Source organism: Pteronotus mesoamericanus, unplaced genomic scaffold, assembly GCF_021234165.1.
Source record: "Pteronotus mesoamericanus isolate MK-2021 breed Mesoamerican mustached bat unplaced genomic scaffold, CSHL_Meso_final contig_68, whole genome shotgun sequence".
NCBI lineage: Eukaryota > Metazoa > Chordata > Mammalia > Chiroptera > Mormoopidae > Pteronotus > Pteronotus mesoamericanus.
In genome coordinates, this window is record NW_026555234.1 from 14,382,867 (window position 1) to 14,408,865 (window position 25,999).

A 25,999-nucleotide genomic window follows, 5' to 3' on the forward strand; every position below is an offset into this window, starting at 1 on the left:
TTTGTTTCCTCTTCTTTTTATAAGGGCACTGATCCCATTCCTGAGGGCTCCACCCTTATGACCTCCTCACCTCCCAAAGCCTCACCTCCAAATACCATCACATTGGGGGTTAGACTTCAACAGATGGATACTGGGTGGTGGGGGGGGGGCACAAACATTCGGTCCATAACAGTTAGTGACAAGTTGAGTGTCCTGGATGGTCTTCAGAGCAATGTCATCTTTCTCTGGGTCAGACACAACCCACAAAACACACAAAGATTGGGAGCAAATCACACCAGGGCAGAGGAGAGTTGAGCCTGGGGCCAGGACAAGAGTCAAGGCTGCTGTTTTCCTCCAGGACCCGACCTTCCATTCACATACTCTTCAGCCTGTGCTACCTTTGAAAGAAAAGGGGGAAGGACAGAGCTAACCGGGCTGGTGATGCAACCTGGCATCTCTCAGTCCTGCCAACTACAGATGCTGATCGGAGCTCTGGGTCACTCCAGGGGATGATGGACAGGGTGAGATGGAGACAGGGACCCGGGCAGGTTTTTCCCGGCCCTAACAATTATTTATTGCCAAGTGAAGGAGCTCAGCTGGACTTTTTCTCTTGGTTTCTAGTAGACTTCCCAGAGTAGATACCTGGAGGTGTATGGCAGGAGAACGTTTTTCAGGGCTCACATACGAATTTCAAAAAGTGCGTCGGGTTCTGGGGTGCACTTCCATTACTGAAGGCCTCTTCTCCTGCGTTGCTTTGGTTTGTTGCCTGGCGGAAGGCAGGAGCAGCTCAGGTTTAGCAAGAGACTATCTGGAGCAATGGCCAAGAGGTCAGGTTCATCCAAAGCCTTCGGTCTCAGCTCTTCTACCAATTTGTTGGAGAAAGTCATTTGTGCCAATTAGACCCTGCTCAGTAAAGGGCTGCCCTGTCTGGAAGGCAGGTAAAGAAGCCATTTGCCAGAATAGGTGATCAATGAAAGTGACACATTACTTATGCCTCCAATTCTTCTTAGACAGTTAGCCCCCAATTAGCTTTCTGAGAAGTAGAGAAAATACATGTACTTGCCTTGCTAATGGGCACATGGTCAGGAATGGGTGATTTATACAAAGCATCTAAGTTCTAAGATGAAATGCACTGAGATATTGGGATTAATGAGTTTCTGACTTGCAAGTTTGGAAAAATTGTGAGGGTTTTTTATACTTCTCCACACACAATGATTTCATGGTAAAACAATAATGAAAAGGAACCAGGCCCCTTTGGCCCCTTTTTCCTGGTCAAAACAGTGCTTGTCCTGACCTGAGTGACCTTTTCTCCTATGAATTTATCCCCCGTATTCAGAGCTCATATCCCACGGGGAGGCACTGGGCCCAGACCAGTGGTTGGTTGTGGTTAATATCTATTCTGACCAGCTGGGTGTCCATTCTATGTGTGGGTGCCTGTGGTGGACACACCCTAAGGAGACCCCCCTCCCCTGAGTTAGTCATGGTCTTTATAATCCCATCTCTCTGAGTGAGAGCAGAACCTGTGACCTGCTTCAAGCCAGTAGAATAGGGTAAACGTGATGAGATGTCATACTAATGACCCCTGACGGCCTTAGAGAAGCCAACAGCTCCCTTGTAAGAGGACTATGGAGAAGGCCATGGGCAGCTGCGTGTGGGTGGCCTCCAGGAGCTAAAGGAGGCCCCCTGACCAAGAGCCAGCAAGAAAAGGAGGCCCTCAATTACGGACAAACTTCCAGTTTTTAAATAAGTCACGAGGATGTAATGCACAGCACAGGGCACACAGTAATTTTTTAATAACTATGTACAGTGACAGGTGGTTACTAGATTTATTGTGATCACTTTGTAGTGTATATAAATGTGGAATCACTATCTTGTAAACCTGATATTAATATAATACTGTATGCTAACTACAATTAAAAATAAATTTTTTAAAACTCCAATGCCAAACACACACACAAAAGTATACGAGGCCCTCAGTCCTATATTCACAAAAAATAAATAAATTCTACCAACGACCCGAAGCAGCTTGGAAGCAGATCTTTTTTCCTAGTTGAGGCTCCAACTGAGAATGCAGTGTGGCTAGCACCTTGACTGCAGCTTGTGAAGCCCTGAGCAGGGGACCCAGCTGGGCCGTGCCAGGACCCCGACCCACCAGAATGGTGAGCTCACACATATGTTTTGTTTTAAGCCACTATATTTGTGGCCATTTGTTACATATCAATAAAAAACAAATTCATCGCACATGCTGTACCAGTAGTTAAAGATTTGATTATCACCCCTGTTTCGTTCCTTATACAATTAGCTACGCACCACTTTGTGATACAGAATGGCACCTAGACCTTGTGCTGTGCCTATAGACTCAGGCAATTATGATTTTTCCTCTTAATGGGAGTGTAAATCCCATGAGAGCAAGAATTCTGTTCTTGTACTTCTTAAAAGCCCCACAGCACATCAAAGTACTTGGCACACAGTAGGTATGAAGTTATATGTGACTTGAGTTTTTGACCCTTCATTTGTCCAACTAAACTAAATGGGTCTTAAAGACATAGAGACATACAGCAAACTTTTACTGAATGCCTACTCTATACTGGGTTAGATCCCAGCTACACAGAGAACAAGTCAAAAATCCTGCCCTGCCAGTTGTTCATGGTTCAATCCAGCCAACAATATCTTGCAATCTCATCTCCTTACCATGCAGAATCAGAAGCTACCCGAAGATTCCTAGAGTTCTTCGTCAGTCTGTCAAATTCTGATCTTGCAGGTCAGGTAAAGGGGCAACTGGAAAGTTCTTCGGTGACTTGGAGAGTTTTCAGTTTGCAAGGAGAAGACACAAAAGGCCCCTGCAGTGCCCGCCTCCCAGTGAAATAAGGGGTGAGCCATGAGGACACATGGGCACACTCTGCTCTTCCTCAACAGCCCAGCTGGTCATCCCTTCAGCTCTAGGACTCAGGGGGACGTAGCCACATTCAAGCAGACCAGAGATCAAAGCCATAATAGGCAGGAGCTACTCTTTATTCATAGGTTTACAGAATATATCGAATTAAGAGGCATATCATTTGTTAACTCTATTTACCAAAAAGAGCTAAATATATATTCAGCCTTAAAACGCATTCATTGTAGCTTGCACACAGCAAAATTCGCTTTCATATACATGTGAACTATTCTTAGTTTGCCTAAATTATGCATTTAAAATACATAAAAATGGTACCAAATGGCACATTGGCCTATTTTATCACAGGTCTTATACATTCCTGATAGTCAAAGGGGTTCATGGGGAATGCATAGTTTCCTACTAGAAAAAAGGTAGATTCTGATACAAGCAATGGCGTAATGTAAGGATAAGAGTGCCTTGGTTTAGATTTCAGTAGCTTTCCAGATACTTCTTATTCTAATTAGTGTTACAATTGGTTCTCTTCGTTAATAATTGGGATGCCATTAATTTGCCTGGTCATTCCACCTTCTACTTGCCTGGCTGAGGCAAAGGAACACATAGTGACTTTTTCCCTTTCAGTTTGTTTCCACTTCCCCCAAAGAGTTTTCTCCACCACAGCCACCTGCCCTGCTTTTCTGTCCATTTCCTTTACTTTTCCCCCAGGTCTGGGCCATTTCACTCATTGTGTCAACAACTAGATTACTGCCCTCTAGTCTAGAGGGCTGTTTAACAGAACCTCTGGTCACTGCCTAATTAAAGACCTCTTCTAAAGCTGCAAACAAGAGGCTGAGACTTCTGCAGAAGAATCGGGAAGCTGGCTGAAGACAGTTGTGTTCGGCGGCCTGCAAACAGACGCGCCTCCCGCAGACCTTCCTCTCTCTTCCATTATACCCTGGTGGAGAAATTTCCATCGTGAGCGTTCCTGGCAGCTAAACTGCCAGCATCCCACACTGATTTCTTGCCTAAAAATATGCAGCCTCTCACTCCGTGGGGAAGAAAAATGCAACCCTGCCATCTCCAGCGTGCTTCCCAAAGGCTGATGGCGGCCCTGAGCAATTCATCATCACTCGAGCATTCAAGTTTTCAGTCTCCCCCATCACGGAACTGTTCTTGTTTATCTTGTGGACATTGTGACAAGAACCAGATGCGTCTCAACCTCAGCCTCCTTCCCACAGATATGTGAGGGGAGAGACAACCGTGCCAGCTAGAAACCCTCTTTAGAACAGAAAATTATCTGAAACTTCTGGAAGACATTCAAGAGTAGGGACGTGCATGTAACGGTGGTTCCGTGGTGTTTAATTGTTAAACGGACCGGTTGATTGGATCGTGTCTATTCAGCACTATTTTCCTTCTGGCTATGCACATTTTTTTGCACTTTTTATTTTATCTCAAGGTGCTGCTATATTCAAAATCATGAGTAGAACATTTTCACTCAGAGGGCGCGGCAGTGTCACAGGAAGAAAACACAAGGCCTGCCGCTCAGAGGGAAAGTTCTAGTCTTGCCACTCACTACTGGTTGATTTTGAGTGACCAAATGACTTAGAATTTCTGTGTCTATTTCCTTCTCTCTAAAACTGGAATAATATCTGCCCTCCAATCAACTGAAGAACTCTTTATGAACAAATGAGATGAACACAAATATACATTGAAAGATGTAAAGTTTTGCTGAAATACAGATTGGTCTTACTATCCACTACCCATGAACACAGCGTCATTCACACCAAAGGCTTATTTTTAGAGTTCTGATAAGAGATCTATTCCTGACTCCATGGTGTCTGGGGACAAGACCTCGCTTTAAGGCTGGGTATCTTAGCACATGGCTTTGTGGAGGGACTCAGTGTGGGAGCCTAGCCACCAAGACTGTAAAGAGAAAACAAGCTGAGATGATCAACCAGTGGGTGATGAGAATGGGTGGAGAAAGAAGCACACCCCCCCCAGAGCTGCCTCCACAGGGACGGTCCCCCGTGTCCCTCAGCTTTGGATTTTTGTTGTTGCTTGGGGTTTTTTCTCTTACATTATTACTGGAAGAAATCTTCTTGCAGAAATTGTTTAAAACCTGAGGGACTCTTGGGATGGAGCAGTAAGATTAATGAAGCAAAGCTTCCATCGCCTCGCGCCAAGAATATCTACACTCCTTAAGTAAGTCGGCCAGAACAAATATCTCCTCCCTCAGCGCGGGGACGCTGCAGACTGCAGACTCGGATCTTGTCTAAAAGTTTTCAGACAAGCAGGTAAAAGAAAAGAAATCCTGATTGCAGCTGAGTGGCTTACCCACCCTCTCACCCACTGACCCCCACCCCTGTCATAAGCTTTAGGTTTTTCTTTCCCTGTCTCACCGGGACTCAGCAAGTCTCCCCACCCCACCCCACGCCGAGTCCGGCATTCCGTACTCTCTGGTTTTTCAGATTTGGGGCAATGGTGACCAGGACGGTGAATCACATGGTTAGCCCCTAATGTCACCCTCAGAGGTGACTCTGGGAAGCTGGTGCACCGCTCAGTAGAGGCAGCACTGTACCGAGGGCTCAGTTGCTTTCTCCACAAATGTCTGAATCAGGACATTATTTTGATCTGACCCCAGTGCAGTCTAAACGTCCCCTGCTTGGCTACTTGCCAAGTGCCTGTTTTCCCACCCAGCCTTGACTGAGGGCTTCCATGTGTCAGAAAGAAGAGTTTGCCCGTCTTGACAATCCAAGGACTAGCAGACTATCCCACTTTAAGCCTCCCCAGTGTAAGGATCTGGGCATTTGCCATCAATTTAAACAACCAGGAAGGCACAAGAAGGCAGAAGAAAGAGTCACTTGTGCTGTACACGATGAAAACCCAGCACTTTTCTCCTGTTTGGCACTTAGTAGGAATGTTTCAAGCAACAAATCCACTACGTGCAGATGAGCCCGTTCATTAAAATCCCTGGTGTCCTGGGGCTGGAAGCCCTCAGCCTGCAGTCCCAGAATGTACCCAAGAGAGCTGTTGTGACATCAATGCATTGTTCTCTAAATGCTATTTATTGCCTCGATCTGCATGGCTTAAAATCTGGAAACAACAAACACATTCATATTTGCGGCAAAACATCTACCTACTCATGACTTGGCCAACAAAAAAATCATTAAAAGAAATAACAATACAGTCCAATGATTATGCTACGTTCATGGCTAGAAGAGAAGTTGTGGGGTTACTCTTGGAGAGAAGCTCCTAAATGCATTCACTTCACATTCTCTGAAGAGAACCAGCTAACCAGGCAGAACATCCACCTGGACCCTTCCACAAAACCAGAACCCCCACCCTCATGAGCCTCCTGATGGTCTACCCCAGAGAGGCCCACTTGAACCAGGCCACCTGGGCCTCTGAGTGCAGACCTGCTTTGTGAGATTCAGAGTGTCTGGCTCCAAAGCTGGTCCCTACTGATCAGCTGGCCCCCCACCCCCATCCTGTACAGGATGAGCATCCTGGCAGCACATGGGCTGGAGTGAGCTAAGGACAGGGAGGGGGAGGTGTGTGCCGTCCAGAGTACCCCATTTTCTACAATTGGGTGCTGTAGTGCCTTTGGAAGGGCTGTGCTGGCAGCGGCAACATCCGCACCTCAACACAGCGGACTGTTACATGAGTAGGGAGGTAGGCAGGCGGGCAGGTAGGTGAATTGCTATTCAATTACTTGGAATATTAAGTTGCCCAGAAGGCAAAGACATGCATCAATCAAAGGGCCATCTCTAGGTTTCAAAGTACGTCAAGATTTGCGTCAAGTCCTCCTTGCCCCCACAAAATCTGACTTCAAAAATTCTCACCAGATGGAAATACCTGCTCTATTCCTCTACAGGACAGAATAAAAAGCACCATTCAGTCTCTGGGCTGTCTGCTGGTTACCTGTTCACTCAGAGAATGGGGTCAGAGAAGCAGATGAGTCATGGAGAGCATCAAACAAGCACTGTTGCTCCGGCCACCACGGGGGTCAGCTCTGAACCACAAGAGGAGGAGAAACTGCTCTGTCTCGCTCCTGGGTCCATAGCCCATGCTGGGCCTAGACATGTGTGAGCAGAATATATTCTCTGTAGCAGAGGAAGCAATTTGTCCAACATTATTTGTTGACACACCCATGACAAGCATCCATATGAGCCAATGAAATAGCCAAGGTTCTGCTAATAAGGGTGGGAGGGGGCGGGATTCAGGAAATTGGGATGGCTCCAAATAGCATTGCTGAGTGTTACCAGATTTTTTAATTTATCATCAGCAAATCTTTTCAGCTGACTTTGGCTTTAAGAGTTCTTACCAGAAAGACTGCTTAAATGGGATGAGAAGGGCCCATAGTTTGTTGGTCTTTTAAAAATATTTCATTTTAAGAGCTATCCCATCTTATCCAATTTTTCTCCTTTCTCATTTAAAAAAAAAAAAGCATATTACTTTCCTAGATGGTAAGAGTTAATACTTTACTCTTTTCTTAAGAATCACAGGCTTTAAGATGTCTTTTTAAATGGGAGAATGGGCATGTCATGCAGTTAGCCAATAAATGCAATCCCTGATTAAAATGTGAGTTCTAAAAGTTTGAAAACTTTTAACTATTTCCCCAATGCATGTTGAACTTCAGACCTCTGAACCTGTCTTCATTTTAAATTTTTTCCCTGGTCCTGTCTTGGGAGAGCTAGTGCTACGTGTTTCTTTAATGCACCTAGCACACTTTCACAAGCTTAAGTCAACCACTATGTGTTCAAAAATCTTTGTTTTCCCTTTGAAACTGGATGCAAAAAAGAAATCTCTCCTGTCAGTGGAGACCGCTGTGAAGCAACGAGGTGCCTGCACATAAATCTCCTTAAATTTCTTGAATAGCTGCTTCTCTTTATCCCACTGGTAGATCTGAGAGAACGTATAGTCACTGCCCAGGGCCAGGTAGTGGTTCTCTTTAAAAGAAAATGGCTGCAGGGTCATGGCCCCCCGGGAGGGGAGAGCCTGGATCTCCACAAACTGCTTACTGTTCCACCTCATGACCCTGGAGTCCCCGATGAAGCGGGTGAGGGAAAGGTAGAGGGCGTTCTGCATTCGGAAGCTCTTCACGGCCAGCACATCTTCCATGTTGGGGATGTCACTGTGGGGGACAAACTTCTTTGAGCTCTTATTCCACTGCAGGATGATGGGGACTTGGGAGCGGCTGGACAGGATCAGGTGCGATTTCCCATCGATGTCAACAAACTCCGCGTCCGTGTCCCTGAACCACTCGTGCAGAGACTGGTACGAGTAGAATCCTTTGCTGTTCCATTTGTAAACTGTCGACAGGCCGGCTTTCGAGCTGTCAGCGATGACGAAGAACGTCTCATCGTCAATCTGAAACAGCTCGATGTCATTGGGCTTGGAGATGCGAGAGACTTCGATGTCTTGGAATTTGACAAACTTGGTCCAGCTCTCATCGTATTTGTAAATGTGAGAGCCGCCAAAGAGCTGGGCCACCACCACAAAGACCTGGTCCTCGATGAGGATGGCCTTACAGCCCACGATGGACTGACCTGTGCTCCAAAAGAAAGGAAGAGGGGGTTAGGGCAGCCATGGTTACAGGCGCTCCTCCACAGGGACGCTGAGACCCTGGGACACTGCTGGTGAGAAATGGGGCGGCCCGTAGGGAAACCATAGGAAAATTAAACCAAGAATTACCATGTGATCCAGAAATTCTACCTCTGGACCCATAGCCAAGAGAATTCAAAGCAGGGCCATGAAGAGAGATTTGTACACCCATGTCCACAGCAGCATTATTCACGAGAGCTGAGAGGCGGAAGCAACCCAGGTGTCCACTGAGGGATGAACGGATAAGCAAATATGGTCTATCCATACAATGGAGTATTATCCAGCCTTGAAAAGGAAGGAAATTCTGATACATGCTACAACGTGGATGAATGGTGAAATAAGCCAGTTCACAAATACACACATACTATATGATTTCATGTACATGAGGTCCCTTAAGTAGTCAGATTCATAGAGACAGGAAGTAGAGGGTGACTGGCTGGGTCCAGGAGGAGGGGAAAATGTGGAGTTGTTATTTAATAGCTGTAAATTTTCAGTGTTTCAAGATGAAAAGGGTTCTGGAGTTTGGTGCACAATAACACGAATGTACTTAACACAACTTCAAAACAACACAACAGCGCACTTGAAAATGGTTAAGATGGTAATTTTTATGCTATGTTTATTTTCCCACAATTAAAAACATTTAACCCTTTTTAATAAATGGTGGCTCCATAGAAATAGGTAAATGCTGGTCACCCAGGTCTCTGCATCTTTAGATGCAGGTGTACAACTCAGGAAATTCACTACCGCACCAAATGAAGAGTCTTCAAGCTCTTCGAAAAAGTATTTCCCAGCTCCATATGGGCAGAATCAGAAGATTGAATGGGCTTCTCTTCTTGTGTGTGGGGGTGGAGGGGGGATGTTAAAAGGTGGGAGTGAGGCCTCACCAGCAGGAGGGCGAAATTTTAATAAGGGCTCTTGAAGACATTGGGCCTCTTCTGATTTCCAGAGCTAAAGGACACCGGGGCAGCATCGCACTACCTTGTGACTCTAGACCAGGTGGCACAGGGTTCCAAACGAAGCCCCGCACCTAAAAAACTTTGTGACTCTGAGCCAGTTAATTCAACCCTCTGTGCTCAGGCTCCTCATTTGCAAAATGAGACTAAGGATGCATCCAGCACTGGCCTTCCAGGCTGCTGTAGGGACTCAGTGAGAAGTGTCCTGGTTCGGGTTCTAGTTCAGGGCACCTGCACACAGGAAGTAGCTATCATTACTGGGCCACTGAAGCAACTGCCTTGATAACCAGAAGACTTAGCTCCTTGAGAGACTGCCCACCACATGAACACCTGTAGGATGAGCACCTGTAGGATGAGCAATGATCCGGGTGATCTAGCACAGGTAGCACAAAATTAGGACTTTGCAGGAAAAAGGGAGCATTTTCAGCAGTGACTCCCCTGAAGGTGTGGACCACCTCCTCCCCCCTGCCCCGCTCCTACTCTGCACTCAGACCCCCAGACGACCTCCGCCATCCTCCCCATCCCAGCCAGCAAGCAACAGGACCACCCATGCTTCAAAAGCGTTCACCCTCCATCTAGGTCATTTCATTAAAAGTCCGGTCCTCTGATTTCCTAGGCAATTTGGACCAAAGTGAATTTGATCTGTAAATTACAAGGATAGTCGCTCAAGTTGTGTCTTTGGTAATGACTTTGGGGGCAGAGAGTAGGTGGCTTTTACAATGGCATTTACTTTTCTCTGTCACTGCTTTGGCCTTCCTGGAAGAACCTGGACCCTTTTCCTCTGCTTATTGCATGTTTTCTGAGTATCAAAGTTTTAAATGTTCACCAAAGCAAGTTTTAAAAATAATAATAGGTAACACTTATAAAGTGTGTACCTATTGTACCAAGCACTTTATGTGTACCAAGCACTTCCTGTGTATTTTTACTCACTTAATCCTTATACCAACCAGATGAGGCAAGTACTATTATTATCATGATCCCCACTGTATAAAGGGTAAAACCATACATGGAGCTTATGTGTGTAATAGCTAGTGTGTAATAGAAATGGGGAATCCAGGTAGTCTGGCTCCAGTTTGCACTCTACCAACGACATACCAAAAGGCACAAAGAAGAAAATCAAAATCACTGGTATTGCAAGTGCTGAAATAATATTTAATATCTTGATGCATTTCTTTAATCATCAACCTATGCTCATATTCAAAAGCTCTTCATAAAAATAAATTTGAGCTTACAGTCTATACTCACAGGCGTCTTATAACCTGCATTTTTTTCACTTGACTAGTATGTTGTGAACATTTTCCCATGTTATTTTATCTTCTGTAACTAGATTTTTAAACACTACACAGTATTCCACTGCATGAATGCACCATAGTTTAACTAGTCCCCTATTGTTGGACATTGCAGTTATTTCTAGCTTTTCATTATTGTGAGTAACATGCTTCCTTGTTGAGAAATCTTTTTTGGAAAACCATCTGGCAATGTTCTTAGCGTTTGCTGAGTCAAACATTGTGCACATTTTTAAAGGCTTCTGGGTTTAAACTACCAAGCTGCTCTTCGAAAGCTGCACTGACTCCCCCCACGCCCCGCCCCACCAACACGAACTGAGAGTGTGTGCTCCCGGTCTCCTTCTGAACCCTGGCCGTGGAGACCCCTGCTGCCCAGAAGCATCCCACAGGCCTGCCGGTCTCAGCCAGAGGGCCTGTGAGGCAGGAAGGACTCGTTCTTTAGAACTGCTCCACAGCGCCTCTGCGTGTGGCAGTAGCAGCAGAGATCATCGGGGGGGGGGGTGTGTGTGTGTGTGTGTGTGTGTGTGTGTGTGTGTGTGTGTGTGTGTGTGTAGTTTAATGTAGTAAAGGGAGATTGGAGACTGGACCGTACTTTGTATATAGAAATCAAAATGCAAGCAAAATAAATTGAAACCAGGAGAGCTGAGAAGAGATGTAAAAAGGAGAAGATGTGAGGAGTAAAACTTTGGGGTGAACATGACCATGGGTTTCCCTCGCCTCCGAGCAGATGACGCACAGCGGAGCTCGCCCTTTTGGGGTCCCGTGCTCACGGGGGTCACAGGGAGGAAGCAGGTGCCCCTTCCACTCCTCAGAACTTCAGTCTTTCCAGGCACAGATTGAGAAATTCCCGCCCAGCCCTCACGGACTCTGGGATCACACCATGACCAAACAAGATGACAAAAGGGACATGCATGCCCCTTGAAGGGAAACAGTCCACATTTACCTCAGTCTTCAGGACAAGTGGTTAAGTGGCCGTTCCCTTGCTTAGCCATCTGCCCAGCACATGCGTGCTGCAGGGCTTTGCTCAGGCCAGGCTCAAGTCCAGCTGGCCACGCTCCTTCCTGCACCCAGGGGTCCATCTACTTCTGCTAAAGCCCCCTGCCCCTGTCTCCCTCAGGCCCTTCCCTGCTGGTCCCTGCCGGTCCCTATGCTAATGAACACTGTGGAGAGGATTTGATTGAAGCAAAGAGTTAGGGTCTGTCAGGGAAGGAGGCCTGCTCCTGTCTTTTTTCTCCCTGTAAAGTGGAGACAACAGTACACATGTTAAGAGGTTATGGGGGTTACGAGAGAAAAGCCTTACAAATCACTGTGTACATAAATCTTACTTGCTTCCCTTTGAGTGAAAAATTGTGTGACAATGAATGTGACCTGTGTGTAATAGGGATTCACATACTGAAGAAGGAGAGAAGACAAATAGTTTATTCTAAACAGGGCATCAAGGAATGCTTCCTGTAGGAGGCTGCACTTGAGACTGGAGACCCGGGTGAAGGGAGAAATATAAGCAAGTGAAGTGGCTGAATTGTAAGATGTGATCCAAAATCAATAAGTGACATAAAAGAGGCCATACATATTAGGTAGGTGTGTTGGGACCCTGTTAGATGGATTTGTGCGCTTTCGTGAAGAAGAGTAAGAGACCTGAAGCTGGTCGCTTCCCCTAGTGGCGACAGCAAGGAACGGTAATCAAATATCTATTTTTTCTCCCAACCGGACACCCAACATTCATTGAGAATATACTATACACCATGCTCTCTGTTATGTGTTATACCTGTTACCCCCATTCACTTCCCATGGGCCCAATAGTACAATGGCCCCATTTTATAGATGAAATGGGAATGCATGAAATTTTCATTTCACAGATGAAAAGGGTCATGGAAGTTAAGTGACTTGGCCAAGGGCACCAGCTATAAAGATCTGGAGCCACTTTCGTCAAACGCCAGCGTGATGTTGGCGCTCGTGAGCTTCACTACCGTTGTTGGAGCTCACTTCTTGAGCTTGGCTGTGAAGCCAATCCCAATGGGCTTAGTGATGGGCTGCCACCTCTCAGATTCAGACTTAGAGACTGAGGGGCTGAGGAATCCCTGGAAACTAGCAAGGTCCAGCCCTGGCTCCGGCCGTGGCCATACCCACTCCGACCTCACTGACTACTTCCTCCCCACCACTTACCCACTACCTACCCACCTGGATCCTCTGCTGGATCCAGGCCATCAGTGCCCACTCGAAATTCTTACAACAGCTTCTCAACTCTTCACTCTCTTTCCACCTCTGTTCCTCCTCCCGCAGGCTACTCTAAACCCAGCGCCCTGTGCTGGGCACCTGCCTCTTCCAGGGCAGCCCTCTCGTCTCTGCACAAAGCCCTCCCAGGCTCTGCAGGGCTCTCAGAGAAAAAGCCCAAGCCCGTTGGGAGACCTGCAAGACTCTGTGATCGGCCCTTCTTACCTCTCTGGCTTTGTCTCCTGCAACTCTCCCCTGGATCGTTTTGCTCATACCAAAACAGTCTCCTGAATTACCCAAATAGGAAAGGTACCCTCCTGCCTCTGGACCTTCGCACTTGCTGTTCCCTCTGTCCAGAATGCTCTTCCCCAAGCTCTTCATGTGGATCAAACCCTTATTTCCCACAGGTCTAACTCAAATAACACCTTCCTAATGAGGCCTTTGCTAGACACTATAAAATTGCAACTCTCCCATACCCAGCACTCCCAAACGCCCTTCCCCACCTTCATTGCGTTTCTTAGCATGCTGCTCTTTGAGTGTTATATGTATTCCAATTACTTGTTCTTTTTATCCCCTCTCTCCTTCCTTTAGAATGTAAACTCCTTGAAGGCAGCGGTTTTTACCTGGCTTGTTTATTGCTACGGCCCCAGCACCAAGACTGTGCCGGGCTCAGAGTAAGCACTCCAGAAATTTCTGTGAGTGAGTGAATGAATGAATGACTTGAACGCAGGCATGCCACGAGCTGTAGGTGGAGGGCCATGCCAGCCCTTCCTACCTAGGTCACCTGGGAGAGGGAAGGAGTGTGACGCAACAGTGACGAGCCCTGGGCTCTGCCTCAGAAGTCACAGTGGAGTGACTCATCTGGAACGGCCTGGAGAGGAAGCCAGTGTGAAGAGCTGCCTGCCTTGTGCCTGGCACTCACTGAATCCTCACAACCTCCACATGAGGCGTGTCTGCCCATGCTGCAGATGAGGAAACTAAGCCTCGGGGCCACCACAACTTCCTAGCACATGGCAGCGTCAGGAGTAGAACCCACATTCATCACTTTTCAAAACCCAAGTTCTTTATAGTCTGTGTGCCAGCTCTCCCTTGAATGGAGGGCCTTTGTCCTCTATCTAAGGGCAGGCAACCCGCAGTAATAGCCTCAGCCGCCGCTGTAGGTTTCCAATGAGACAAACCAGTGTCCGGCGTCTCACAGGCCCACAACCAGCACTGGCAACGAGCACGGGCACCGGAGCTCCCTGCACAAGAGCAAAGCGACACGCTGCTCCCGGCTCGCATCACAGCAGAAGGCAGAGGGGCCAGCTCCTTCACCCCTCGCCTGACGTCCAAGTCAGGGAAAAAAGGGAAGAAAAAACACAAGGGTAGTGAGTCCCTCTCTTGCCTCACTTTTTCCTTTAATGTGGACTCGGTTTAAGGTCCGAAGGCTTCGGCTTCCCTCGCCAGGCTTACCTGTGCTGCTCTCTGCTGAATCCGCATTTGGGCAAGCGGGGCTGCTCTCAAGAATGTGAGCTCAGCACCAGGTGGCCAGATGGCTCAACAGCAACATGGCTCATCTGAAAGGGCCTCTTGGTGGCATCTGCATGTGCGTCTCACAGACCTCTCTGCGCTGCGAGATGAGGCTCATTACGACATTTTCTCTGCCTCTCTACATCCTGCACCTGCTGCGAAGCCACTTGGTGCCGGAGAGATTCCTGGGAGCCTCCCCATCCGGAAATTCTACCTAGATATGCTTCTTGCTGCAACAGCAAAATGCTCTTCTAACTCCAAACTGGGAACCACTAAAGGAAATTCTCTCCTGGGGCAACAGTTGGGCCATGGCGATGCTGTTTATAAAGTCAGTATTATTATCAGGCTGCACTTGATAATTAGAAGTCTTTGAAAGATTATTTTGACTTTATCCACTTATTTGAAAAGCGAGTAAAACATCCATTTTTAGCAGCACTAAGACACTGGGATCCCCTGCCAGCACTGAAAGAAGCATTAACTCTTGTCCCACAGGCCTGAATCCAGAAAACCACGTGTTCTTATTTTTTTCGCACTTAGTCAAAGGAAGTGGCGATCACCAGGGCCTGTCAAGGGGCCAGGAAGAGCATGCACAGCTAAAGTGTGCATGTGTGTTTACATGCATGTGTGTGGTATGTGAGCACACATGCATGGACACATGCGTGGGATGTGGGTACATGTGCTTGTGTGCATGTGTGTAGTGTGCGCACCCGTGCATGTGTGCACACATGAGGGCACGTGCCTGTGTGCATGTGCTCATTAGCATATAAGTTAGCAATCAGCCTTACAAAAGTCAAAGGAGCCTTCCTCTGTAGCTGCTACAAAGCTGGTGCAGCCTTAGCAGCTATGACTGCTCAAGAGCAAGGGGTTCTCAGGGTAACTTCTCACCCTCCAGGAAAATGCCTCCCACCACAGGCAACCCATCCCCCTCTCTCTTTTCAAAAGGAACACCAGCAATAACCAGGTTCACTACATGAGGCTTCTGTTCTCACCCATAACGGACCACATCGTGAAAAACAATCAGAAATAGGGTTAGGCTGGAATGTGTCCCCCAAATGTAACTGAGTGAGAGAGCCAAGTGGTCCCTCGGTGTGGCACAGAATGTTTCTTCTCTCACTGAAATCAGGCCAATACGTCCAATCAAAGCCACGACATACCTGTAATGTTGTCATAACTCCGGAAATTCATTTCGATGTGGTCCCACTCGAGCACCATGCAGTTCTCCATGCTAGGCTGGGCAATGGCCACGTACACGTCATTCTTGGAGTTAAACGTATCCACTGAGACCGACTGGTAGGGCAAAGTCTGATGAACAACAAAATCTGGGGAGGGGTGTTGAAAGAGAAAGGCTCCATGAGATCCCTTGTGGGAATTATCAGCCACCCCTTCCTTCCTTTCTTTCATCAGTTCCAAAAAAAAAAGGCGGGGGGAGGGCAGGAGACAAGCAACACAAACATCAAGGCATGTTTGACTCTGGGAGATTCCAGAAGGTTCTGGGGTGCCCAGGATTATCAGACTGAATGGACAGCTTCTAATACAGCTTCTTTGAGATAAACAGCTCACAGGTTCGGCTAAAGGATCTGAGTGTTTTAAACAAGTAGGGTGAGACCTGGCTTTCCAAAAGGCAAGAGGGAAATGAGGCCATTTCCTCTTCGCAAAGCAGCATTCCTGAAACTAACTTGAACATTCCTCCATGAACAAGGGCGGCGGTGGGCACCTTACTTGGGGAACGCTGTGTTTCTAGCACTCTCAGTCAAGAAACCTGTTTGCACTGTTTGCTGCGGCGGGGCCCAGCTTGCCTGCCAGTGGGGCCCTTTTCGCCTGTCAGCACACATCCCAGCTCTGCGTTACCCCAGCGCAAAACTGGCATGGTGGGTTTGCAGTGGAAAGTCAGCTCCCAAATGGCACACTGCGTATTTGCAAACCCTCCGACACGGCCTCAGAGGTTTATAAAGCCCCTCGTGCAGGGGAGTTAAGCATGTTTACTGGCTCCCGGACCCAGTGCAGTGTGAGTGATGGCTATGCCTGGGGTCTGGAGATCTATTGGAGTTCCAATCACATGCTTGACTCTTACATTTAGTGGTAAATTAATACTCCTCACCCACATCACTCACCTGACTCACTGTATTAAATCTCAGGAGGGAATGTACAATTTTACCAAGGAACAGGATGCAGATGCTCTGAGATGCACAGATAGTTAGTGTGGGGGGCAGCTAGAGAACCGATGAAGGAAGGGGAAGAACACTAATGAAGTGTAAGGTAAGGTATTTCTTTGGCCAGAGAGCCTTCAATGTGTACCGCTTGTTGGCAGGTAAATGTGCCCACAACAAAATGATGGTGGACGCTTGGCTAAGGAAAGTTGCTCTTATGAGAAAATCCTGGATTTGCCCATTTCTCCCCTCCACTGTCCTTAACAGTACCCCCTCAAGTCCCATCTCCTCTGCAAAACCTTCCCTGATCTGTCCAATCCACGGAGTCTTCCTAATTCACTGGACACATAACAGGCACCGTTGTCTACACTTTATTATTCACAATGATTATATCTTCAACATGGTGACACCAGGGTCGGACTTGGAGTAATGGGGGAGCTCTTAGAGCCTTGAGTCATTTTCCAGAGCCAGAAGCCCAGAGAGGGTGCATGTCTGGCCACAGGCACATAGCATGGTGCATCTCCTGAACTGTAAGATCGGAGCTGGGCCTTACACTTCTGAGAGCCCCCATGGCACGAGCCCACGGCAGCCACTCAGGAAATAACTCTGACGTGGAAGCTTCATAAAGCTGTTACACAAGAAAGGCAACAAAGGACAGGACACCCACTAGTGAGTAAAGAGGGACCATGCTGAAGGAATGGAGGCAGGATCGGAGGTGAGAGCCACTGGGCAAGTGTTGGCATTGGAAGCATGGTGGCGGGAAGAGCGGGTGCCGGTTGGGGCAGCAAAGAGGGGCGGGGCTGAGGGAGAGAGGGCAACGGGCGGCCCTGGAAAGAACACTGCGCCCGGCGTCGGACCACCTGAAATCACTTCCTGCCTGGGCCAGGCGCTGGGTGTGCACTTCCCCTTACAAGGCCTCAGTTTACTGACCCACAATCTGGGTGCAACGGTGCTTACCTCCCAAGCTTAATGGCAGAGGGACACGGGACAATTTTTGGTGGAAATGTCTACCTCAGGGCTTAGCACATTGTAGTTGTTTAATAAATACGGAATTAAGGTTCGAAAAAGGATGGCCCACCTCCCCTGTCCAAACCACCACTGGGCTGTCTCTTGAGGGAGTGTCCATTTTAATGGTATCGAAGATAAGATGCCAGAGCTGTGACTCCACCTTCCTGCTGAGTGACCTTGGGGAAGTTCACTCTCTCTCTGCCTCAGTTTCCTCACTGTATATTATGATTCATACTCACTTAGACTTGTACAAAGTTAGTGTTCAATGCACATTAACGTTCAGAGGTATTTCTCCCTGTGTACAGTAGGTGCTTAATCAGTGCTGCTGGCTCATTCTGAAGGCTGTGTTTGGTACAGGTGGGGATGAAGCTGAATGAATGATGCTTGCAGGTGTAGCACAAAGAGGGAGAAGAGGAGGCTGCCTCTGCACGCTGACAGCAAGAGGTGGCCAAGGGGGAACAGGGACAACTGGTATTGTGGACGGGGCCCCCAACGCCTACGCCACAGGAGGCAGACTGTCCAGAGCAGCTGGGTCTCTGAGGTAAAACAGGCTGGGCTCAGGTTTCCGCTGTCCTTGCCATCTGTGACCTTAGGCAAGAAACTTGAGCCTCAGGTTCCTCCTGAGTAAAATGAGGGTGACGTTCATGTCATAGGCTGTTGCAGAGACTGAATAAGAGAGCATGCATAAGAGTTCACACAGAGCCCGTCTGCGGTCGCCCTTCAGTTGGGTTACACATGTAACTATACAGTTGCACAGAGCTTTAGGGTCAGAGTTCCAATGGTACCGTTGGGCTGCCTGCGTCAAGATATGGAAGAGTCACAACAGCTCCTAGCCCCAACCCTCTACTACGTGCATCAGTCAAAGAGCAAAGCAGAAAATGTCAGCCTCGGTTCCTTCCTGCTGGCGCAGGCAGAGCCAGCGCAGACGCCTGAGAGCGCCAGCCTAGGACACGAGGCTCCTCCGTGCTCACGTGTCACTAGATGGGAAGTGGCAGCAGGCCCGGTCTGCTTCTCTTCTGGGGTTAGGAAAGGACTCAGAGAATACAGGTGCCCTTTCAGTGACAACCACGCTGGCTGCAAACATCTCCCCAGCATCCAGTGGCAACCCTCTGACCCAAGTCTGAGGAAGCTTCTCAACACGCCTGCGACGCCTGTAGCTCATTTGTTCTAGTCTGTCTCCTGACTACACGCTGAATTCTCAGAAACATGAGCATCTTCTTAAACATGGAGGTCATGTAAAATGCTGACCAGAAAGTCCGTTTTTTCTGAACAAATCCCAGAATGAGAAAGAGCTGCCAGAGTGGACAGCATTTTACAAAGCTAGCCGTCAATGATCTGATGGTCATTTATTTTCCCAAAACATCGGTTTCATCATATTTTCTATAAACTGAGTATCTGGCACAACACAGACTGTTAAGTCGTTTGAATCATAAATCTAATTCTAAAGAGACTCCTTCTCCCCTACTCCGCCCGCCCCCCTTCCCAACTGAAAAAGGAGGAGGAAGAGAAGAAAAAGAGGAAGAAATGAGTGGAAGAAATTGATCGATGCAGATGTATTTGTGTGTACGGGGCTGGGGGGATTCGAATTTAAATATCTCCTTCCATCCTTATCTTAATTTATCTTTCACAAATGGCAAACGCACATTCCTGTGGAAAGCTCTCAGAGAACGCACATATTGATATGACATCAATTTACTAGTGTTTAAGTATTATTGGTATTCTCTGCAAAAGCCTGCCACGCTCCTTCGCACTGGATTCAGTTCATGATGTCAGTGGGGCGCTTCCAGTTCAGGCGCGGCTCCCCCTGGAATCAACAGATTTTTACACGGCTATTTATAGCACTTGCAGAAAATAAATTATACATGATGCCTATCCTGTTGGGAGAGAAACTGCACATTAATGCATTATTTCTCTTTGCATTTTCATCAGCCCTGAAATAGGGAAGCTAACAGGACCGTTAGGATGCAAAATTCACTCCCTCTAAGGAATTTAGTGAATTATCCACCCAACGCAGGGAATCATGAGCAGGTAACAGGGGTTTTTGAGGTGGTTAAAAATAGACTTGAGGTGGAGAGTTCTGGCAGGACAGTGATTAACCTGAAGAGCTGAGACAGTCCAGGGGTTGCTTCGCGGTGTTAATTACACCCATGTGCCCAGAACAGTATCTGCCTCCCTTCTTCCACCTGGAGAACTCACTCTTTGCCTGCAAATCCGAGCTCAGAGGAAAATAATGCACAAAGAAGGTGTGCTTCCTCCCAAACCTTTGGTGAGGATGTGCTACAGTGCCCTGACTCCAGCATGGGCTTCCCGTCTTCCTCACACACCTCCTCCTCACCCCCGACTAAAGCCGCAGAGGAAGGCGCTTGATCTGAGCAGAAGATAGGAACCCCGCAAAACTCCCCATTTATTAACCCATGTTTCTACAAGGCAGGGACTCTATTTGGGGACTGATCATAACCTGGCTGTGCCATACTGTTTTTCATGATGGAAGAAACTGGAAGCAAGAGTCCATTTGTCTCTGAGTCTTCAAGGGAGAAAAAAACAACAGAGAATCATTAGCTCCCTGTTACCAGGGGAGAGTGCTGACTTCCTAAATTTTAATAGGAAGCTTTCTAGCAAAGACATATAGAAGAGAGAGAATGCTCTAAAATGTGTTAGGAGCTCATGCTGCCCTGTGGATTCTGGCTGTAAGACGGATTTCAGGACCTGGCCACTTCGGTTCCAAGCCCCGTCCATCCCCGAGAAAATTCTCAGAGCCCAGATTCTTTTCATAACCATCTGCAGGGCTCTAAGGTCAGAAATCACATTGTGTCTCACGTGCATTATCCCCTATCCCCAAGACCCTCTATAGCCCATGTCATTTCTCTCAGAGCTTGGCAAGCTTTTCATCCATTATGGCCAGGTGTGAACAGTGCAATGGAAAAGCTGCTAACTTCACGTGGGCGTTTGGAGAACATTCCAGAAAAACTGGAGAAGAGGTCAAGAGGAGCCCCGATGAGCTTTGGTTTAGCATTTCATACCAAATGGCCTTGAATGGCCACCTTTGGGTGCAAATGTTATTGACTCGACCTTTGATTTATTGCACTGCCCCACAATACAGTAAACAATCGGCCTCGGCTGGCTAAAGGGCACCTGCCAATTACACAGCTGAATAAGCTCCCGCTCAGTGATGAAAGACAAGGTCGTTTCCACAAGGTTTCAGGTGTTCTCCCAGAAAAGAACAGGACTTGTAGGTCCCTGATTCACAAAGATATCTAGAAATCATTTTTACTTTGTGAGTGTTTGTTTATTTGAAGGATGGCAGCAGGACTGGCCTAAGTGTGATATTTTGTTCTTCAAGTTCTGTCTTTTTAGTTTCTGTAACTATTTTCTGAGTTCTCATTCCTGCTGCTCCGACTGACATGCCTTGAGGCCCTGTCGATGTCAAATCTCAGACTACACGTTCAGTTTTGCTAACTCTGATGAGAAGTTTCATACTGTGACTTGATCCTCTCTTCCTTAAAATCGGACCTCAGAAGCTGTGGCAACTCCGTCTAAGCCTGTCACCTGGAGACACTCACGTGCTGTCTACAAGACGTGCGGAGTGGAGACAGTACAGTGAAACCTCAGTTCTCTGACTTCACTCGTTCCAGAAGGCTGTTCAAGAACCAAATTGTTTGAGAGGGGAGACATTTGAGAACTGAGGTTTGACTGTATTTTCATTTTATCTTTACAGCCTAAAAAATGTATAAACTGAAAACTTGAGTCAAGAACCTGGAAAACAAAATCAAACTTTACATTTTTCCTTCAATGAGTTTTCTTTTGACAACTAACTGTTAACTTATATTTCTACTTTGCCATTGGTTATAATTTAGCTAGTTATCTTTTTTTACCTGAACTTGCAGACACAATTTATAGATTTTTAAAGTCTCGTATTTATTACTTAAATTTTCAATAAAATTCATATAATTCAATAATTTTGGCTTCTCTGCACTGGCTTTCTATGAAAACCCATACTGATTTGAAAATGTTTTCATGCCAAACTCACTAGTTTATACTTCAACCTTTAAAAAAAATCATTAGAGAAATTTGAATTTTGTAAAGAATCAACAAGACCCAAATTAAAGCCAGTGCAGTTAACAAAAATCTAAACCACTGAGATATTTTTTCTGACCACTTTGTTTCTTTCAGAATGCTTAAATTTTGCCTAAAATAATTTTGATAAAAAAATTTTACACCCTCTTTTCTCCACTCCCTGTTGACAATCTAAAAGAAAAAGTAACGGATTACTCTAAATAACAGTTTTCAAAGAAATACCTGTAGTTGTGCATTCGTAGTCAAAGCTGGTCACATCATTTAGCTTCTTTTCCTGATACTCTGGTGGACCAATACATAGCACATCAGAAACAGTGGAGTTTGTCATCTTCAACCACAGATACAACCACTTGGCTTTGCAGTCACATTCAAATTTATTACCCCTCAAATCTCTAAAAAAATAACACAAACACAGGGAAACAGACATGCCTGAAATGTTTTGGCAGTAATATAAGACTCCAGAATCATTAACATCTTGATATATTGAATACCCCTAAAAATGTAATTTAAAATTTTTTTCTATTTAATACACTCTATATCTTGTTCTTACCATTGACTATTGACTATATTTAATAACCTTCAGTGCCTATGAATTGAACTATATGGCCTACAGAGAGCTTTCAGGATTAACATACACACCATTTCCTCAAACTCCGTTGAAACTGTCACCATGCCTTGCTGGACATGGGAGAGACAGCAGAAGGACACCACCCAACACAGGTTCCCACAAACAAAAACAGGGCATTATAGGAAGCCAGTCTTCACAAACACACCTGGAGCATTAAGGTCTTGTTCAACCATAGCCAGTAAGAAGTGACAGACTCTAGAAGGGAAAATACCATCTCTGGGAAAGAGCCTAATGCTGCAAAGCCTATTCTAAAATGGTCAAATCCATTCCAATACAGACTATATGCTCTTTCCTAGTGGGCAATACTTTGTCATAGAGTCTTTAGCTACAACATAAAAGAAATGTAGTAAAGAGGGAGAAAGTATTTAAAGCCATGATTAACTGGGGCACTATGACAAGCAGACATAAACTTGACTTTCATTACTTACAGTTCAATCAGAGAGTCTAAATCACTGAAGACATCTCTTGGGAGTGCTTTTATGTGGTTATTGGCCAAAGAACTAGAACGAGAAAGTAACATTTTAATGTGGTTATTATCTTCATGCTCTATTACTCTGAAGCCCCTTAAATAAAGTAATGATTCCAAACAGGGCTCAAAGCCTCTTCAGCACAACGTGGTTCAATTTCTGTTTTTTAAATATATAGTCTTTATTATGTATTTTCCCATTACCATTTAGTCCCCTTATACCCCGCCCCCTGCAATCACCACACAGCTGCCCGTGTCCATGAGTGCTTTTTTCCTTTTTGCACAATCTCTCCACCGCCTAACCTCTCCCCACCCCCATTAGCTGTCATCTGTTCTCCATCTACGGCAATGTGGTTCAATTTCTGGCTTTGGTCATTAATACTGAGATAAAGAAATGAGTTGAGTTATATAAAAATAACATTATAAATGCTGGAGTACAATGTAGTCTTTTGTTTTTGAAACAAGCACCTATTAAGCTCTTGTTATACATTTGTTAAACCTCAGGTATCACTTACGTTTCTCAGAATAAAAGCCAAAGTTCCTTTGATGGAGTACAAGACCCTCCATTGTCTAGTTTACCTCCATTCCTGCCTATCTATGGGATCAAGATCCAGCCACATTGGCCTCTTGATTAATTGACTGACTGATTGATTTTAGAGAGAGAGACAAAGGAGAGAGGGAGAGTATGCAAGAGACTGATTTATTTTTCCACTTATTTATACACTCACTAGTTGATATTCTTGTATGTGCCCTGACCAGGGATCAAACCCACAACCTTGGAGTATTGGGACAACACTCTAACCAACTGAGCTACCTGACCAGGGCCTCTTTGTTATTCCTCAAACAGGAGAAACACAGTCCCAGCTCAAGGCCTCTGAATTTGCTGTCCATCTGCCTAGAATGTTCTTCCCCCAGAGACCCCAGAGCTCACTCCACCACTTCTTACATGCATCCTCAACTATCACCGCCTTCTCTGACCTCTACATGTCTTTCTCCCCTGCTCTGTTCTACATTGTACAACTGCTACTTGGCATGCTATACATTTTATTTATCTCTCTGTTTACCGACTGTGTACTTTCCCTATATGTAGGCAATATGGGGTAGGATTTCTGCCTGTCCACATCCGTATCCTCAGCTTATAGAACAGTGCCTGACACATAGTAGGTACTCAATAAATCTTTGTTGAATGGATGAATTATGCACTAAAATGGCAATGATTTAAAAAAAGATATATAGTCTTATGCCAAGAAGTTCCCTAATGGCCCATTTAAATGAATTTTATCACTTGTAACTCTAAGAAAGGACCCGGTAAGTATGCTTTTACATAAAGACTTTCAGCTCTAACACTAACAATAATATAAAATCTCAATGAACCACATTTAGGAAAAGAATGATGGCAATCAGTTTCATTCTCTCATTAACAAGATTGACTAGAAACCATTCTGCATTTTTGCTCTTAGTGTTGAGGAGCTTTCTAACATGTCCTAGCCCACCCCCGCTAGCCCATCAACTCCTTCTCGGATGATTCAGGACTTTGCAGTGCCCTGTCATCATTCTGCAGAAGATGAACGTCCACGGGGCTGGGCTGCTGACGTTGAAAGATGCTGGGTATTGAAATGATGTACATCATGTCTGTGGTTCCCCCCAGGCGTTCTGCTCTACTATGAGTCAGCCAAGACACTGATGTCCGCGTTTTTTCTTTTACACATAAGTACAAATAGCAAAACTATAAAGGATAAACATGTAGGCAACTGAGCACCAACCTCCTTAAATATATACATATATATGAAATTAGTCTTTTTGAGCACCAGAATGACCCATCCCAGAAAGAGGAATTACAGAAATGATATTCCTCCTTAGACTCAGCTAGAGCAGAAAGCTTTGAGCCCCTTTGGAACCAACCCTTCTTGCTTCAAGATGGAAAGAGAATATGGAGAGACCTCTTCCCTTCTAGACAACCACAAATGGATTAGAATACCATTGCATGTATTGTTCAGTCTTTCTTTCCTAAATGATTTATCTGTACATTTTTAAAGATGTTGGAAAATAGACGAAACATGAAAGCAAATTGAACATACTCTAGAACAGATTTCTGAAATTAAAAAAAGAACATGTTTGTTTTGATTATTTTTTCCTGCTTGACGGTTGCTTTACCTGAAATGTCCATATTTTTCTTTAGCTAATTAAAGATTAGTTATTCAGCTAAATTTTTTGTTACTTGAAATGTATCATCTTAAAGTGGTAGGACTATACGGAATGGCTGAGGCCAAAAGAGCAGACTGTTTAGCAGTCGTTCCAAGTGTTCCATTTAGATTTCAGAAAGCTGAATTATTTACGTGGACCAGCCACGCTACTCACACTCAGTGCCCAACATCCTACTCTCCACTTCATTTTATCTACAAATTCATGGCACTTACTTCATTTCTAAAACTACTTAACAGCAACCCGCCCCTTGGGTTTTAGGGGCCTGCTGGAAAACAAACGTCCTAGATTTTAGTTACAGATTGGCACTGCTCCTGCAATGCCCTGAAACCTGATCTTTGTTTCTTTACATATAAATGTGACCCTGTAGGTGCTGGACAAGTTCATAATAGATGAAAATCAGGTACCTAAATGAGCAAATGCCAGATAGCGACTTCCTTCATCACAGGAGTGAACTTTAGACAGCTGATGTGCTCTCTCCGCTTAGAAGTTCACATGGGGTTGGGCGGCAGGGACAACATGGAAGGCTCAGTTCATCGTTAAACAAGGCATTAAATGCTTTAATTATGACATACATCTCCAGCCTGCGGGAGCCCACTTTAAAAGTTACCTGACTTGCCCAGAAGTAGAGTCCTTACGGAAAATCCAGCTCAGGAAGGAACCCCCTGGTCAACCAGCAAATCAGAAACACTGTCCTGCTGGCTTAGCCCCGTGCTAGAGGCTGGGCGAAGGCCAGAATTATGGAAGATCCTCAGGAGCCCTACCCTTGGGGGACTTGCAATGATGCTGGGGAGATAAAACTGATATCCATGAAATAGCACCAACCAGTTTGGCCTGAGTCTACTGCGAAGTGTGTTAGTGTGCGGAGCCAGCAGGGAGGGCTGCAGGAGGCATGGAAGAGAGACTCGAATGGCTCCATGGGGGAGACAGAACTTCATCTGGACTTTAAGGAAAAGTGGACAGATCCCAGGAGATAGCAGGCAGAAGAAACAGCATCCAGGGCAAGAAGAAGGATGTAAGGAAAAGCCCAGGAGTGAGATGAGTTGGGTCTGCAGGGTTCTGA

General features: G+C 46.0%; 1 protein-coding gene across 1 annotated transcript in view; it reads right to left on the reverse strand.

Moving 5' to 3' along the window:
* Positions 1-5,291: 5,291 nt before the first annotated feature.
* LGI2 (leucine rich repeat LGI family member 2) overlaps positions 5,292-25,999 on the reverse strand; it is a 28,969-nt gene continuing 8,261 nt past the window's right edge. Inside the window, exons 5-8 of the mRNA XM_054582001.1 lie at positions 22,697-22,768; positions 21,863-22,032; positions 15,566-15,730; positions 5,292-8,397 (exon numbers count right to left, since the gene is read on the reverse strand). Coding sequence (XP_054437976.1) covers positions 7,580-8,397; positions 15,566-15,730; positions 21,863-22,032; positions 22,697-22,768 — 1,225 coding nt within the window. The 3' untranslated portion in view covers positions 5,292-7,579. The remainder of the gene's footprint in view (positions 8,398-15,565; positions 15,731-21,862; positions 22,033-22,696; positions 22,769-25,999) is intronic.